The sequence below is a fragment of the Aethalodelphis obliquidens genome, unplaced genomic scaffold (genome assembly GCF_003676395.1).
Source record: "Aethalodelphis obliquidens isolate GAN/ISIS:26980383/991018 unplaced genomic scaffold, ASM367639v1 scaffold20, whole genome shotgun sequence".
NCBI classification, from domain to species: Eukaryota; Metazoa; Chordata; class Mammalia; order Artiodactyla; family Delphinidae; genus Aethalodelphis; species Aethalodelphis obliquidens.
In genome coordinates this window covers 13,715,934-13,734,145 of record NW_020837964.1, presented here as the reverse complement: position 1 = coordinate 13,734,145, position 18,212 = coordinate 13,715,934, and the positions used below count along the sequence as shown (strand labels likewise).

At 44.0% G+C, this 18,212-nt stretch overlaps 1 protein-coding gene and 1 non-coding gene across 2 annotated transcripts in view; both read left to right on the top strand.

Moving 5' to 3' along the window:
* The window catches only part of HYDIN (HYDIN axonemal central pair apparatus protein), a 433,475-nt gene that overhangs the window by 364,093 nt on the left and 51,170 nt on the right, over positions 1-18,212 (top strand). The window contains exons 55-61 of the mRNA XM_027119341.1: positions 2,866-2,965; positions 4,657-4,756; positions 6,344-6,512; positions 7,030-7,268; positions 8,887-9,007; positions 15,665-15,869; positions 16,586-16,821. Of these exons, the coding sequence (XP_026975142.1) occupies positions 2,866-2,965; positions 4,657-4,756; positions 6,344-6,512; positions 7,030-7,268; positions 8,887-9,007; positions 15,665-15,869; positions 16,586-16,821 (1,170 nt within the window). The remainder of the gene's footprint in view (positions 1-2,865; positions 2,966-4,656; positions 4,757-6,343; positions 6,513-7,029; positions 7,269-8,886; positions 9,008-15,664; positions 15,870-16,585; positions 16,822-18,212) is intronic.
* Positions 9,343-9,477, top strand: LOC113627416 (small nucleolar RNA SNORA70). The gene has a single exon (XR_003435537.1). It is a non-coding gene; the product is annotated as a small nucleolar RNA SNORA70 (small nucleolar RNA).

Here is an 18,212-nt window from a genome sequence, read left to right as displayed (position 1 = left end):
TCCTCACCTACTTCTGAGTACCTGCCTGCCTCTGTATCCACATCAGGTTTTTCCTGCCTCAGCGCCCTGACATTGCAGCACCCCTGCCAGGAATGTTGTCCCTATGCTCTGTGGGGATTGGCTTCTGCCCTAGGGTCTGCTCAACAGCACAGCCTCAGCTGACTTTTCCTAATCATCCCACTGAGGAAATCTCATTATGTGCAATCGCTCACCCTGTCTTCTGTCCTTCAGAGCACCCACCCCATTCGGACGTTATCCTGCTTCTTTCTTTACTTCCTTACGTGAACTCCACTGGAGCAAGATCTTGCCTGAATTGCTCATCATCTGTATTAGTTTCCTAGGGCTGCTGTAACAAATGACCACAAACGAGTGGCTTGAAACAACAGGCATTTATTCTCTCACAGTTCTGGAGGCCAGAAATTCAAAGTCAAGGTATCTGCAAGGCCATGCTCCCTCTAAAGGCTCCAGAGAATAACCCTTCCTTGCCTCTTCCAGCTTCTGGTGGCTCCAGATGTTCCTTGGCTTGTGGCTGCATCACTGCAATCTCTGCCTCAGTCTTTGCATGGCCTTTCCCTCCGTCTGTGTCTTCTCCTCTTCTGTCTCTTACAAGGACACTGTCATTGAATTTAGGGCCCACCTGGATAATCCAAGATGATCTCGTCTAGAGATCTTTAACTTAATCACATCTGCAAAGACTCTTTTTCCAAATGAAGTCACATTCACAGGTTCCAGGGGTTAAGACATGGACATACCTTTTGGAGGCCATCATTCAACTCACTACTCTATCATATCCCCAGTGTCTAGCACAGGCCTGGATGTAAAAGGCACTCAGTAAAATCTGTTGAATGAATGAACGAATGAATGAATGAATGTCACTGACTTTTGATGGCTGAGCTGATAATGCAACAAGCAAGAAGTCGCCCAAGCTTCTCTTTGAATACCCCCAGGGATAGAAGACTTACCAAGTATCTCCAAGTAGCCTGATCTTCCTTTGAACATGTCTGACTGTTGATGCCTTGTTCGGTTGCACTCAGATTTCTCCCTGTAATTTACACACATTAATCCTGTTTCTACTTTTTGGGGCCAGTCAATGGATCGCATTAATCTGTCTCATCACCTACCCCTGACAGCCCTTCATATAGCTGAAAACAGATATTGATAGATTTGTTCAATCCGCAAATGTATATGAATCCCAGAGGTGACCGTCAGCATTTTTAACACGTCTCTACACAGACGGGGGTCTCTGCACAATGAATCCAGGCCACACAGCAGGTGTAGGGTCCCAGCTGTGCCACCTTCATCCTTTAGTTAATGGATCGTGGGGATCCCAGGGCTTCCCATGGTGAAGTGTGAGAGTGCAGGAGGCAAGCGTCAAGGGGACACTTGGAGAAGTCCTCATGACAGCTATTTATCATCTGGTATGGAAACATCTGTGTAATTTAACAACTGACGTCACATTCCCGTATGTTCCAACCAAAGCAGCCATAGTGGATCTCCCCTCAGGCCCCCAAAGTGGTCTAAGCCTTCCCTTCCCCAGGTTACATTCCTTCAACATCTACACGAGGAAATGCCTTGCTTTCTGGTCCCTTTGAAAAGCGCTCTGGGGAACTCTCATTGATTTTTGCACCTCTTAAATTTTCCTTCTTATTTTCCTCAATTACAAAATTTAATTGCCCCCCACTCCCAAGCAGGGAAGCAAAGGAAATAGAATGCTCTGGGTACTTGGTATCTATCAGTAGAAAAGAACTATATAAATTCTGGATCTGATAAACCAAGTTCTTTGTCTTATTCTTCCCTCCTGCTGCCAGCCCTTCTTGTCATCTCTGTCAGAGTTTGAGCATCAAAAGAAGGAAGGTGAACTTAAGCAGTCAGATTTGCTCTGTGAAGCACTGGCAAAATGCTTGATGGAAGATAAGATGGAAACTCTGCATTAAAACGTTTTTGGTGACAGCTACAGATTTCCCCGTTGGCACCTAAAACACAAGCAATGGGGAGCTGGTGACTTAGTTGCTTAGTTTTTCAAATTGAGGCTTCAGCAGAGAGGCAGGTGGTGTCCAGGCGGATGCAGGAGGGCCACACCCACTGCCCAGTGGCTCTTCCCCTTGACACACAGACCCTTTATTGCCCATCATTAGTCTCAAAAGTCAACAGTTGGATCCAGCTGAGAGCTGATACCAGTTCAGACGTTCTTCAGGACAGTGAGGGAGGTGCTACCACCAGGGGTGACAGCAGAAGGGACAGGGAGGCGATGGAGGCTAGGAGTCTTGCTTTTTTTTCACATTTCCAATAGTAATGATGTTCGTTTTTTTAAAATCTGAAATTTCCAAAAGAGAAACATTAAACGCTTATTTTGTATGAAAAATCTAGCACTTATTTTATATGAAAAATATGACTCATAGGTCGAATCAGAGACAGAGAACAGAACGGTTCAGATTTATAAAATTAGTTAAGCAAGGATAATTTAGAATATAAATGTTTTTCATTTCAACTGTCAGAAAAATGCTCTTCAGATTTATTTGCCTTGAAAGTTCAAAGAACACTTTCCTGCAATGTACACTCACAACCCAAACTTCAGTAAGGTCGTGACAATCATGCAAATAATTGAAACCCAGTAAGTGGACAGGTTGGAAAATGCAGTCCCATTTCCCCATCCTTGTATCGATTGTCTACACCAGCCTTCCCCAAAGGGTGTTACGAAGAACACTCATCCTACCAAATGCTCAGTGAAAACAAAAGCTGAATACATTTCAAAAATGTTCCTTACCATAGCCCCTTCTTCATGATTCCTCCTGCATGTTCCGTAGTTCAGGCTCCAAGCACCTTGTGGGTCTTGCTTTTACAAAAGAATTTCTCTTACCCCGACAGGTTTTAGATCCAGACAACCTCGTTGGTGTCGTTCAGATCGAAAACATCCTGATCTTTGCAGAGTCCTACGACGTTGCCTTGGACATCAGCTTCCCCAAAGGTCTGTTGACCCCTTCAAGGAAAGGGTGTTTAGAGGTCACATCTTTTAGGCAGTATGTTTCTTGTGTAGAGAAAGATCAGTGGTTGTTGGGGAGAGAGGTGGAATTTAGGTAAATAGTAATCACGCAAGTTCAAGTGATGTTAGCAATGTTACTATGAATCTTAATTTCTCCAACTGGAGACAACAAGGCGTGGTCAAAATATAAAATTTGCAGAGCTCTCTTCTGAACAGTCATCTGAGAGTGAGCTCTTATCTGCCTGCCTGTGTTGTTTTTCTATCACTGCCCTAACAAATTACCACAAACTTTATGGCTTAAAACAATACATATTTATTATCTTACAGTTCTTTAGGTCAGCAGTCCGAAATGGATCTCACTGGGCTAAAAGCAAAGTGTTGGCAGGGCTGCGTCCCCTTCTGGAGTCTCTGGGGGCGAACCCGTTTCCTTGCCTTCTCCACCTTCTGGAAGCCACACACGTCCCTCAGCTCATGGTCCCCTTCCTCCATCTTCAAAGCCAGCAATGTTGGGTCAGGTCCTTCTCACGCTGCCATCTCTCTGGTTCGCCCACTTCTGTCTCCCTCTTCTACTTTTAAGGACCTTTGTGATTACTTGGAGCCCACCCAGAGAATCGAGTATAATCTCCATTATTTTAGTCAGATGATTAGCAATCTTAATTCCATCTAATACCGTAATTCCCCTTTGCCATGTAGGCTAGCATATTTACAGGTTCCAGGGACTAGGATGTGGACATCTTGCAGGGGAGGGAGTGGGGGTGGTGCAGGGCATTATCCTGCCTACCACACTGCGCCAACACCCAGGTTAGGGCCCTCCTTCCTCCGATAGGTCTCCTACTCAGCAAGACTCGTAGAATGTTAAAGCTACATATTTGCCTGGATGTCATTAGTCTTATGTACAACAACACTTACTGCAGAATTATTTATAATAATGGAAGATTAGGAATACCCTAAATGTCTATCTATAATGAAATATTATTATTGTAGGAATAATATTGTAAATTATGAAACAGCCATATTATACAGCCATTAAAAGCACACCTATGGGGCTTCCCTGGTGGCGCAGTGGTTGAGAATCCACCTGCCAAGGCAGGGGACGTGGGTTCGTGCCCCGGTCCGGGAAGATCCCACATGCCGTGGAGCGGCTGGGCCCGTGAGCCGTGGCCGCTGGGCCTGCGCATCCGGAGCCTGTGCTCCTCAACGGGAGAGGCCACAACAGTGAGAGGCCCCCATACCACAAAAAAAAAAAAAAAAAAAAAAAGAATCACACTTATTGGGAGTTTTTAATTGTTTGGGGAAATGTTTATGACATAATGCAAAGTATAACAATACAGATGTATACGTTATATCCCAATTCTGAATATTATACACATGATTCAAAAATCTTTTTCAACACTGGGAGTTTTAGCTAATGAGAGACGTGAAAGGAAGAACAGTAGTCCTAGGATAGAAGCCAGAGGGAGCCACCCCACTGAACTGGGCGCAAGAGCAGTGTCTGTTGTTTGTTTACTAAGGCTCAATTACAAGAGGCTTTTCTAGGCACAGTGTTTTCAGAAAACAGATTCTCTGAAATTGTCGCCGTGGATTTTCCGTGTGAACTTCAACTGGAAGCTCCCCTGCTTCTCACTGCCATGCCCACTCATCCCACCCTTTCCCACCCCGGCCCCTGGCTTCTGCAGGAACTGAAGGAGGCCTCGATTTTGGGATTGTGAGGGTCATGGAGGAGGTGAAACAGCCCCTGCAACTGAAGAACCGTGGGAAACACGAGGTCATGTTCAGGTAACCTAAAAATCAGACAGCATGTGGTCATCCACATCCACTCATGGCAAGAAGTGTGTTGCCTGAGAGATATTTTTAAAAAGTCGATCAGGGAAATCATAAGAACCATCTCTGCTGTTAGCTCCTCTTGGCTTCAGGTGAATAGAATCCCAACTGCTCTATAGCCTGGAGCCACAGGGGTCTGGGGGTCGGGGGAGAGCCTCAGGGGGAGGTTGGGAGGAGGAGATACTGGGGTGAGGTATGGTCTTAGGGGTGGAGTGAGAGACTGGAGATGGCGGCCCTGGCCTTAAGCCATCCTGCCCTCCTTTCAGCTCCTCTCTGTTTCATAAGTTGGCAGTCTACATAGGATTTCATGTAAAGACCGAGGGATTTTCCAGTTTTCTTTTTTAATTTTAAGAACTACTGTATTATAGACTCCAAGTGGTGGCCTGGTGGAATAGAGCTCCAGCTTGTGCTCATCCTTGAGATTAAAAATGAAACACAAAATAAGGGAGATTCCTCAGAGAGGAAAGCGTGACGCTGGGTGCAGGGGGGGAGGAGGTCCCTCAGGCAGTGCCAGCACCTATGGCCAATCGATTTTATGGAAGGTCATCCCTCCCCCAGAAGAATTCAGAGTTGATAAAGGAACTTCCCCCGGCAGACCTGGAGGCATTCAGCGTATTCATGATAATTTCGCTTTAGTTCAAATATTGCCGAAATTAGAGCAGTCCCACCTCAATACTACCGTTCCTTAGAACCCTAAATTGAAATAAATAAATATAAATAAAAGCTAAACTGGAATCCTGCCCGTCGTGAGTTTTGTTTTAGATTATGACAGGGCGTTAGCTCTGCTCTTTTAGGCTTCATGGAACAGAGGCACCCTTGGGTTGGAGTAAGTGATCAGGGTTCACTGAAGGGATGTGCAGGGGAGTGAGGAAGCACAGGCACCATGCACGTAGCAACGAAGGGCCAGATCTCCTGGACCCTACTGGGGATAACATGTGGGTCCCCACGGCAACTGCAGGTGTCTCGCCTCAGCTTCAGTTTCTTGCTCCAGCTCCAGTCCCCCTGGCATCTCGTGAGTCAGCTTTTCTCTGTGACCCTTCACCTCACCTGCATTGGGCCGTGGCCTCACTTCTGAACACCTCTGTTGCATGACTTCTGCCCCCGCCCTTTCTCTCCTCCCTTAGATCCTCTGGCTTCTGCATCACTGTTGCCTCTGTGTGTGCTGCATTCAGTCTCAGAGCAGGGAGGGAGGAAGGAAGGGGGACAAAGAGAGAGAGGGAGACAGGGAGGGAGAGAAATGAATTGATTTAGTTGGTCCTTATCCAGCATCACGTGTTCCTATTAGACACAGCTCTCCTGCAAGGACCCCTCTTAACCGCAGGCCAGAGATGGCTGTCTTTGCCTCAAGCACCAATGCTTGGCCTGGTCAATCCTGGCTAAGGAGGGGTGGTCACAGAGTACAAAGCACAGTGAACACTGCTACGCATAGTGGTTAAACAGGGCTGGGGACATGGCAGGCACTTAACCGTCTAGAGTCTCATCTCTAGTGTCTTGGGTTCCCTAGATAATGACTAAAACTGACTTTTTATTCTTGCCTCTCAGCTTTTCTGTGGACTCCTTAGGGATTTCAGCAACCAATATAAGTTCCATGATCTCAGTCCAACCCAAGAAGGGCTCACTGACCGCAGTGGAAAAACCCACAAATGTCCAGGTGCTCTTCCGTGCAAAAAAGGAAGTGAAGATGGAGCACCAGCCAATTCTGCGCTGTCAGGTAAGCGAGCTCAAAGGGAGGACTCACACGGTGGCAGGCTCGTGGGACTCACGCCTAAAGGAAGCGTACGCAGTCTAACCCATGCTCCGGGGGGGAAAGGGAGTGCTGGCCTGGTGGCAACCAGAGAGGATACACCAGGGCTTAGGGAACTATAGGCACGGGTAGGTCGGGTGGGAGGTATGCAGAGTCATCAGAAATTGACAACCCCAGAGCAGAAATGTGACCCCTGGTCTTCGGAAGAGACAAGACCAGAGATAGGGAAACTGAGTTTCAAGTCAAAGTGAAGAGAAGGGAAGTGAAAATGGGAGGCACACGTGGTGCATTTTGACCCACGGCTGGTACACGTTAAGTTTTATGTTAGCATTTACTCATATTGATGATGCAATAATATGAAGAGAATGATACAGAGAACTTGGCTTCATGTCAATGAAGAAAATACGGAATGAAGTGGACAGTCATGGAAATTCTGGAGTTATGCTGGTGGCTGACATCTTCCCAATCCTTTTTCCCTTTCTAGATTATTGAGCCCAGTATCTCAGAAGGAGGTAAAGTCATTTCCAGCATCCCAATTAAGATCTCTGTGAATGCCGTGTTCTCCAGATACAGCATCATCCCCTCCTCCATCATCAACTTCGGGGCTTTGATCTGTGGCACGCGCAAAAGCTCCTCCTTCACCATAGAAAATCGAGGTGTGATCGATTTCAAATACACCCTCTATAGGCTGACAGGGGAGAGCGCCCTCCATCAGAAGAAAATGTAAGACAAGTATTTTCTTAACTCACACCGTTCCCTGGTTAATCAGTACTTCATATTTTACAATGAGCTTTCATATAGTTAATCTAAATTCACCCCCAATCCCCTTTTGTGGGTAAGGTTACTAAGGTTTAGAAGTGACTCCTCCAAGATTATGGAAGAAATCATCAGTGGATCTCAGTTCTGAACCCACATGTCTGACTCCAAACTTCACATGCTTTCCAACTGCTGTCCAATATATGATACATTTTAATTGAACAAATGTAAAATCTTCTGCATGGGATTGTGTCTGTTGTCCTGGTGCTCCTAGTGTGCTGCATTACTTACCAGTAAGTCATTGTCCTATCTGTCATTCTGTAGGATTTATAACAGCAAGCTAAATCAAAAGGAATCATAGCTGTGCTTCATCATGGGGGATGGCAAAGGGTACCCTGGAAATTTGGACTAGAGAAAGCCTGGTGAGGGCCTTCTTTCCCGGGACTGTTTTTACCTTCTCCCCATGAAGACACTTTATCACAACAGCTAACTTAGTAATTGTTCCAACAGCAAAACTCTGTATTCTTCAAAAGGTGGCTGTCAATCAATTAATCAAAACCATTTACCTTTCTGAGTGCTTTTGGCTTTTATTTGTCATATTCCTTTTCGACAAATTAGGGATTGTTTTTACCAGTTCCCAGGTACTTTGTCTTGACTTTCAAATGAATTGACTTTCTAAATAATTAGTAATTTAAGATTGACTTCCTAATTAATTGTTTTAAATCAGACATACAGTTTTACATTGTTTGTAATTGTTTTATATTTTTGTCGATCTCCTCTTCCATTTTGGCAAAGTTTGAACATATTAAGACATTTTTAATTAAACTGTCTAAAGTCTCTTTCTTCCAAATCTAATTTCAACCTAATTTTTTATTACTTATTTTATAATTTAATAATGTTTATTTATAGATATTATCATTTTGTTTTGCTTTAAATTGGTTTTAATTTTAATTTATTTTTCATCTTAGCATACACAAATTCATGCAAAGCACTCAAACTCCAGTTGTTCTGGTCATTAAGCAAGTGAATTCTCAAATATATAAAACTCTCAAAAGTTTAAAATTGTACCTCAAATACATTTGAATATTTTAGGTGAACTGGCCTCTAAAAAACCAATTATTGGGTAAACTAGTTTCGAGTGAAGTGCACACCTACCAAAACCTGTGTTTGTGCTATTGTTTACACTAAGTCTTAAAAACACCGTGACTCTAAATGTGAAGAAGAGGGACAGAATTTAATCTATTTGCCATTGCACTTTTTAAGTGATAAAAGATTTGAGGTCTACAAATAATTTCCACACACAACTTTCCAGTGAACTCAAGTAAACGTTTAAAATTATTATTTACTTGCAGTAAACTTTAATGTCCTTATGAATCATAGTTAATAAGTATAATTTCTGCAAACTTCTTTCACAACTGTTCCATGAGTTTGGCTGATGATGAATAAGCCGGCTATGCTCCCCGATGCCCTCTTGGGCAAGGAAAGGCCCTTTCCTCCATTCCAAGGAGAAGGGACCTTGCAAGCAGACAGGCAGGTGGTATTTAATGACCACCCCAACCTGAGGGTATGCTCTTGCTTCTTTAAGCAGCGTCAGCCGTGTTAGACATGCAAGATCCCGGGAAAGAGAGAGCCTCTACAGGACTGGACCTTCTAAGGCAACCAAGTTCTCTGACTCTGTTCAGAAAGACGTAAATGCCACAAACCAGGTGAGCACCCTTTTCCTTTTTCCCAGAAACCCCTGTGTTCTAGCAACAGAAACCTGCCAACTAGTTCTAGCAACAAATACCTCCCTAGGATAGTGGGATTTGAATTTTGAATATTCCTACTATGGCAGGAATATTAAATAGTTATAATGAAATATCATTTTCCTCTTGAAATAAGGAGTTATGGCTTTTAATTTGGATATCCTCTTTTGCTTTAAAACCTTCATTGGCTCCTCATTGCTTTAAAATTAGTTTCTACCCTTCATAAGTATTTCAATCAAGAATCATTTGTTGATATGAAATAGAAGCCCATTCAGATTGGCTTAAATAAAAGGAGATTGCAGCCAGTTAAGCCGACTGTGCTCTTTTCCCCATGCGGGCCCGGTGCGCAAGGGCTGCAAACAGCAGCCTCCTCGGTAGTGTATGCGGCCTGTTGCCTGTACGGGTTGCCCTAAGGGACCTTGGAGACAGCCCTTTCCAGTGGACATTAATGACTGGCATGCTGTCCCCAATCTAGGCTCCAGACAGGTATGCGTGGTGCCTCTGGAAAGCCCCAGGGCACAGTGACCAGGGTCCACATTGGCAAGGTCATAATGTCCATCCGCACCAAGCTGCAGAACAAGGAGCATGTGATTGAGGCCCTCCGCAGGGCCACGTTCAAGTTCCCTGGCCGCCAGAAGATCCACATCTCCAAGAAGTGGGGATTTACTAAGTTTAATGCAGATGAATTTGAAAACATGGTGGCAGAAAAGTGGCTCATTCCAGTTGGCTGTGGGGTCAAGTACATCCCTAATCGTGGCCCCCTGGACAAATGGCGGGCCCTGCACTCATAAGAGCCTTGGAGCCGCCCCCTCCCTACCCATGCCCACCAATAAACTCTACTTTCTTTTCCCTGTCAAAAAAATAAAATAAAAGGAGATTTGAAGACTTTTACATCTGGTAAGATGAAGTAGACATCTTTTTCCCTAGTCTTCCAACTAAGTACAACTAAAAACCATGGACATTATGTATAAAACAAACACAGAAGACTGAAAAATAGAGAGAAAAAATCACACCAGCTAGGGTCCTTGGGACCCAATAGACATCACAGTGATGAGTTCCCTGATTTCTTTTTGCTTCGTATACCCTAGATCGGGTGCTGAGGGAGCCAGCAATCCAGAAACATCAACAAGCACGGACCAAAAATGGCCCCAACAAAAGCCTTCTCCCACTAGCCAAAGGACCAGGAAAAGGTAGCCTAGCAAGACAGAAAACTTTCAGATAAGAACTGTAATATTACAGTCAAACATGACAGAGAAATCTGTGGTCCTACCCCACATATTTCAAGCAAAGGCCAGTGGGGAGCCGAGACTTCTCACTCAATCCAGGCTATAATGAGGTGCCCTGACCCCCTGCCAAAGTGATGTCCAAGAACACTCAGTAGGGAGCCAGACATTCATTACCCACCATCACCTCCACCATTGTCAATGGCAACACCACATGGGGAGCCTTGACTTCCACTCCAACCCAGTGGTAATGAGACATCCTTCTCATCCCCCCCAGGGGACCTCCTAACCCATGGAATCAGCAGAACAGTAATGAGACACTCTTACCCCTCCCCACAAGGGAAATATTAGTCAAAGACTAGTGGGGAACTGGAACTCCCACCCTAAGAAGTCCGAGTGGAGAATCTGGACTACTATCCCCACCTGGCAGTAACAAGGCAGTGTTACCCCCCTCCCCTGCCAGAGTGGTGTCAGAGAAAGCCAGCTCAAACAGAAGTTAAATAAGATCCAGAGTCTCATAATATAATACCCAAAATATCCAGGTTTCAACTGAAAATCACTCAGCATACCAAGAACCTGGAAGATCTCAAACTAAGTGAAAATAGATAAGCAATAGATGCTGACACCGAGATGCCCAAGATGTTAGAATTATCTGACAAAGATGTTAAAGCAACCAGCATAATGTTTCAAAAAGCCATTACAAATATACTTGGAAGAAATAAAAATATAGTAAGTCTCAGCAAAGAAAGAGAAAATATAAAGAAGAACCAAATGGAAATTTTGGAATTGAAAAAGATGAATCACCAAAATTTAAAACTCAGTGGATAGGGCTTCCCTGGTGGCGCAGTGGTTGAGAGTCCGCCTGCCGATGCAGGGGACACGGGTTCGTGCCCCGGTCTGGGAAGATCCCACATGCCTCGGAGCGGCTGGGCCCGTGAGCCATGGCCGCTGAGCCTGCGCTTCTGGAGCCTGTGCTCCGCAACGGGAGAGGCCACAAGAGTGAGAGGCCCGCGTACCACAAAAAACAAACAAACAAAAAAAAAAAAAAACAAAAACAACTCAGTGGATGGATTCAACAACAGAATGGAGGAAACGAAAGACTCAGTGAACTTGAAGCCAGAAAAATAGAAATTCCTGTGTCTGCTTCATATTGCTCCCATAACACATCACCTGAAACTTAGTGGCTGAAAGCAATACAAATTGTTTCCCTTGTTTAAATTGTTCTGTAGGTCAGAAGTCTGATACAGGTCTCACTAGGTTAAAGTCAAGGTATTGGCAAGATACCTGCATTCTTTTCTAGAGACTTTAGGAGAGAATCCACTTTCTTCCCTTTTCCATGTTCTAGAGGATACCTGCATTCCTTGGTTCATGATTCCCTTCCTCCATCTTCAAAACCAACAATGGTGGATCGGGTCCTTCTCATATCACATTACTCCAGCCTCTTCCATAGTCACATCTCCCTCTAACTCTCCTATGTCTGCTTCTTCCATTTCTAAGGACTCTTGTGATTACGTTGGGCCGAGGATAGTACAGGATACTATCCCCATCTCAAGGTTCTTAATTCAATCATATCAACAAAGTCCCTTTGCCATGTAAGGTAATATATTCACAGGTTCCAGGGATTAGGATGTTGACATCTTTACAAGAGATGTCCAATCTTAGGTGTCTTAGGATGCCCAATATAAAGAAAAAGAGAAAATAGACTGTTTTGAGTTTACTGAAAGTCTGTTTAGTCTAATGGGAAAAGAGTGAACAGACCCTCAGGGACCTGTGGAACTATAACAAAAAATCTAACAACCCTGTCATCAGAGTTCCAGAAAGAGGTAGGAAATAGGTAGGGCTGCGGAGCAAGCCAGCGTTTGCTATTAACTTAAACCGGCATTAGTATCAGTCAGGGTCTGCTATTCTCATGGTAACAGGCAACCCTAAAAGTTATCAATAGCTTTAAACAACAAAATTCTATTCAGTATTTCTCACTAATGTCTATGGGGGAGGAAGGAGGACACTGCGCTGGGTTGCCCTTACACTCAGACCCAGGCTTTTGGGTTGCCATGGCAGACAGAAGGGGACAGTGTGATAAATTACACATTGTCTCTTAAAATTACCTCTTGAAAGTGACGCCCTTTACTTCTGCTCACAATTCATTGACTAAAGAAGTCACATGGTTTAATGTAATAACCATGTGTTCAAAAAGCTAAAAATATATGATGAACAGCACTAATTAAAATTGATCAGAAGGTGTAGCAATACTCTTTCTTATTTTGCTTCAAGCAGGGGTTCCTACCCTGCAGTTCAGGGCCTCCCAGGACTACTGGGTGATGAGTGACACAAAGAGAATAGAAGCATTCTATTTTTTATGTCACTTTGGAGAGGCTTTATTTTATGCTACTTTCCCAAATTAGTTACAACTTTGGGACGCTCTCCATGGTTCCTCTTTCTTCTTTTCTTCCTTCCTTCCTCTCTGCTCTACTTCTCCACTCTTACCTTCAGAAAGAAAGTGTACTGTATTAAAGAGGGAAATGTATTAGTAATTACACTACTTAAGTTGCTTAATAGTTCAAGAAATAACCTTTATTGGGTTACAGTGTTTGTAGAGCTATAATAATGTAAAAATTTGTATGCTATGTTATTAGAAATATACTACATTAGTGCATTTGAGAGAATAAGGTCAGAAAGTCCCTGTATAGACACAGGTAGGGTAAGGAGGAGGTGCTCGTGGATGGCTGTTTACAGTCTAGCTACTACTTCACCAGTGAAGTAAGGAAAGAACACAGTTGGCATTCAAGCAAATGGAGCAGAGGATTCAGCCCAAACTCTGTTACAAAGTCTCCACTTAGTTTAAGGATATTATAATGTCCTTATAGAATATATGTACATATAATGCGGAGGATGTATAATACGCTATTTTAAAAGCATATGCAAATGAAGAAAAATGATAAGTGGTCATCGAGCAATGGTGGACTAGCTAATTCTACCCTGGAGAAAAGTCTGATGGAATTTGTGGTGGTGGTGGGGTCAGGGTAGGGGATATTGAAAGGAGAGAAAGAAGGAGTGAGATTCTTTGGAGAAGGGTTAGGAGCCAAACTAGGAAGGCATATTTGGGGAGAGTTGAGCATGCTGCCTCTCTTCCCTTTGGTGGGACTGATCAGCCTGAATAAACCTGGTACGTTGCCTTCTCCGTCTCATCTCTTTGGATAAATGGAAAGCAACCATAGATAGAGGCTTTTCCTTGTGAATCTCTCATTTAGTGTTTCGTTTTGTTTTGTTTAATATTGGAGTATGGTTGATTTGCAGTGTTGTGTTGGTTTCGGTGTGCGGCAAGGTGATTTGGTTGTACATACATGTGTGTCTGTTCTTTTTCGGATTCTTTTCCCATGTAGGTTATTGGAGAGTATTAAGTGGAGTTCCCTGTGCTATGTAGTGTGTCCTTGTTGATTATCTATTTCCTTCATTTAGTGTTTTTTTAGTGTTGTTATAAAAGGAAAATAGTCTTTTCTTACTCTAGTTGAAAAATAAAATATTGATAGAAAGAAGCATAAACAATGCCTAATCCCATCACCCTGAGTTAGTTACTGATAATATTTGGCATATGTGCACAATTGAGGTAATATATTAATAACTTTATACTATTTTTTCACCTACCTTTCTCATAAGCATTTTCCTAAGTCATTAAAACCTTTCATAAATATAATTTTGATTCCTATGAAATGTCCTATCATGTGAATGTACAAAAATATTTCCTTATTTTTATTTTGTGTAAAATAATTCAGAATAAACCTCTACAAAGCTGTTTTGTTTTCAAAGAATGGAAATTCATGTTTGTCCTAAAACATAACTAATAACATAAATCCACAAATAAATAAAGATCATGACACCAAAAAAACAAATAAATAAATAAAAAGGAGAAAAAAGAAAAGAAAAAGAAGTAGGTAGGGCTGAAAAGGTACTCAAGGAAAAAAATGGCTAAAAGCTTCCCACATTTGGCAAATATTTAAACCTACAAATACAAGAATCTGGGAAAATCTCTAACAGGACAAACCCAAAGAAATCCACACCAACACACATCATAGTCAAATTTCTAAAAACTAAAGACAAAAAATCTTGAAAGCAATGAGGGAGGACTGACTCCTTACATACTTACATATAGGGGGGAAACTATTTAAATGACAGCAGGTTTCTTACCAAACACCAGAGGGGCCAAAAGGAAATGGCGCAACATTTTGCAAGTGTGGAAAGCAAATCACTGTGAACCCGTAATCTTATATCCAGCAAAGATATCCCTCAGAAATGAATGGAAAATCAAAATCTTCTCAGATGAAGGAAAACTAAATTTGTCACCAGCAGATCTCTCCTAAAAGAATGGCTAAAGGAAGTTCTCTAAACAAAAAGTAAACAATAAAAGAAGGAATCATGGAGCATCAAGAAGGAAGAAAAAACATGGCAAGCAATTATGTGGGTAAATTCAATAGACTTTCCTTCTCCTCTTGAATTTTCTAAATTACGTCTATCAAAGAAAAAGTTATAACATTGTCTGATGTGGTTCTAAAAGGATGTAGAGGAAATATTTTAAACACTTATAAAAAGCAGAGGGTAAATAAGCAATTGACAAGCAACATGCTGAACACTACAATTAAGGTGTGTATGGAGGGAGGGGCTCCAGAAAGATGGAAGAATGAAATCCTGCTGTTCCTGGTAGCTGTTAAAAGTCATTGACGTAATCATTTTGTAATATATACAGGTATCAAATCATCATGTCATACACCTTAAACTTATACAATGTTATATGTCAATTATATCTCAATAAGCCTGAGGGCAAAAAAATAAGAAAGGAAGGAAGCTCCTAAGAACCAGAGAAGTATATGATAACACCCCATGTTTTGAGCACAGATGCTTTGCTAATTGCTTCATACACATTCTTTTATTGAAGCCTCCGGTGCTCTCAGGGTAAAGTGTTTAGCTTCATTTTACTGATAAACTAAGACTCAGAGAAGTCACTTGTCCAAGGTCAAACAGTTAATACGCAGCAGGGCTGCGATTCAAACCCAGGAGCATCTGACTCAAAAGTCCATAATCCTAACCCCTGTTTCCCATCTGGGTAAGTGTTGTACTATGTAGAATGTGTCTGTTCCCTTAGACCCCCACTTAACCATGACTGTTCAGAAGGAATGTGCATAGAAAGAAGTGCCGAGAAAGCCTGTCCCTGGAGACCCCCCAGACTCTCCCTGCCTCCAGGAGAAGAGCTGGGCCCAGAGAGAGCCTGTGGCGAGAGCCCCCCAACCCCCCCCCCGCCGACATCCAGTCCCTCTTGACACCATCTCATGACTCTGGTGGAAGGGCTCAGACTCTGCCACCCACTCTGCCTCTGCCCCTCCTGCCCCTCCCACCCTTCCTGCAGGCTCGCTGCACCCTCGGCATGTTCACCGTGTACCCTGGGTTTGGCTCCATCTCTTCCGGAGGAATGCAGGTCGTGACCGTTGACTGTGTGGCTGACCCTGTGGGAAGATGTGAGGAATCTCTAGCGATTGATATCTCTGACCGAGACCCAAGAGACCAGCCCACTGGCATTCCTTACAGCCTGTTGGCCGAAGCCTGTCAGCCAGGTACTGGGCACTCAGATGGGACAGCACCCCTTAAAAGACCTTCCTTCCTCTGTAAGAACCCCCTCCCTTACAGATGCCTAATAGACGTGGCTGGGCTTCTTCCTTTGGGACCTTAGATCTTCCTGTGGTGTCTTCAGCCATATTTTTCCTTATAGACTTACAGGGCATGCACACCTAGAAGGGGATGTGCAGCTTTAAACTCCTGGTCTTCCTGAGTTTGGTCTGGGATTCTCAGATGGATATTGTTACCTGGGAATGATGGTACAATGGGATATGGCACAGAACCCAGAAACACTGAATCCTGCTCATGGCCAGGCCACTCCCTGTAACATATGCACAGAGAACAGTGGTCAATGACTGAGTGTATTACAACTTTAACCCAGAAAGAGCTCAGATGAAGCACGGAGACAGCTCCTCTTGCTCTGGCTGTAGGTCCCCTGCAGCCTCTCACCAAAGTGGGCCAAATGCCTCCTCCCTTCCTCAGCTCACCCCGGATCTTATCCTCCTTACCATTGGGAGGAAAAGGTGGTTGAGACCAGCAAAAGCAGTCCAAAAGAGGAAGAGAAGACAGAATTTGTCCCATCCCTCACACCTTCTTGTGTGAATTCCCCTCTGTGATTGTCCTTTGCTGGAGTCTAAACCTCCAAATTAGGAATTGCAGAGAGCAGGAATCGAGCTCTCAGCCTTCATCTCACAGCCTTCCCTCCACTCCCCAGCTTTCGTGACCGACAACACCACCTTGATATTTGAGGAGCACCAAATCTGTAGCAGCGCCAACCTGTACAGCATCCTGCAGACCATAGAGAGCGGGGGACTGTTTGTGGAGGACGAGAACAAGTTCATCTTCTGCAATGTCCTGGTGGGCCATCAGGCCAAGGCTCGGTTCAAGATCTCCAACATGGGAAAGATCGCCTGTGACGTGAACATTGTGGTTAAGCCCGTCTCCAACAAGGTGAGTAGCCCCAGTGGCCCCGGCCCACCATGGTTGGCATAAAGCCAGGGCAAGAGCTCTTGGAAACCCCTGCTCTGGAGCCTGTATTGTGAATGGGGATTATCTGGCTCTCAGGCCCCCTGGAATTTATATGAGGGGGCATATGTTTATCCCAGTGGGCGTCTCCTCTGGGTACCTCTCTGATAAACTGGTTCACGCAACGGAGCAGTGCACTCCTCCATCAGACACTCACGTGTCTATGGGACAAAGCACTGTGGGGAGAGCCAAAGATCGGGTCATGAAGCCTGCTCAGGTGGCATGTTGGTGGCGAGGGAGATTTGGGGGGTGTCAGACTAGAAGTGTAAGGTGAAATGGTGAGCATTTATTGACCTCCTGCTGTATGTCAAGCACTATGCTAAGTGATTTTCATTTATTATCTCATTTCATCCTCAGAAGTTTGTAGTATCAGATTTTGTATTATTATCCCCATTTTATAGTTGGGGAAATTGAGGCTCAGAAATGCTGAATTCTTCCCCTAGGTCCCAGAGCCTAGGGATATAAGGCTTGGTTTAAAGCCAAGCTTCATCTACATGCAAGGTAAATAATAAGTGTCCATCTCAGGGTCTTCCAGACCAAAACTGCCTTCCCTATCTAAGTCAGACCATACTGAGACCCTTTTCCCTCGCAGTGGAACAGAAAATTCAGGGTACCAAAAGAGAGGGCTAAGTCAGTGGATTTCACTCACCCGTAATTTCCAGTCGATGTACTGCAAACATGTGTCAGCTCAGCCACATCAGTTCTCTGCCCGAAGGTAGAATCTCGGCCCAGGTGGCCCTTGTGCCCCAGAGTTGGTCTTGTTCTCATGGCTGATGGCGGTAGGGAGATGGCCGAGAGGGCTGGTCTAGTCTAGAGCCAAAAGTAGTGTGCATTTCCGGGAGACTGTCACCGCAGACAGTTGAGAGACGGCTTGAGAGACTGTTATCACTTTCTGACCTTTTGGGGACAGGAAAGGGCAGCTTTCTCCCTATTCTGTTCTAAAAACATAAAAAGTGAGCAAGGCTGATTTCTAAACAAAGGTCGGTTTTTAACAGGGATTTGCAGGCATCATGTTGTCATCTTCCTCCTTAATTTGCAGATTATTCCTTGGAAAGAGGAAAGAAACCTTATGCTCTCAGCTTAAGCACAAGAAGGAATAGTCAGTCTTGAATCCCACCTGCCTCCCGTGAGAATAAAAAATCCTTTTGAGGCCGTTCCAGGGGTCCCTACAGTCCCTACAGTCTTCCCCAAACACTGGCCTAAGACAGGAGCAGAGAAAGTGCTGCAGAAGCCAAAGCTCTTGGAGTTAGAAGGAGCAGAGACCCACTCAAGATGGCCCCAGCATAGCAAGGTTTGCTTCAGTGAATCCGAGACCT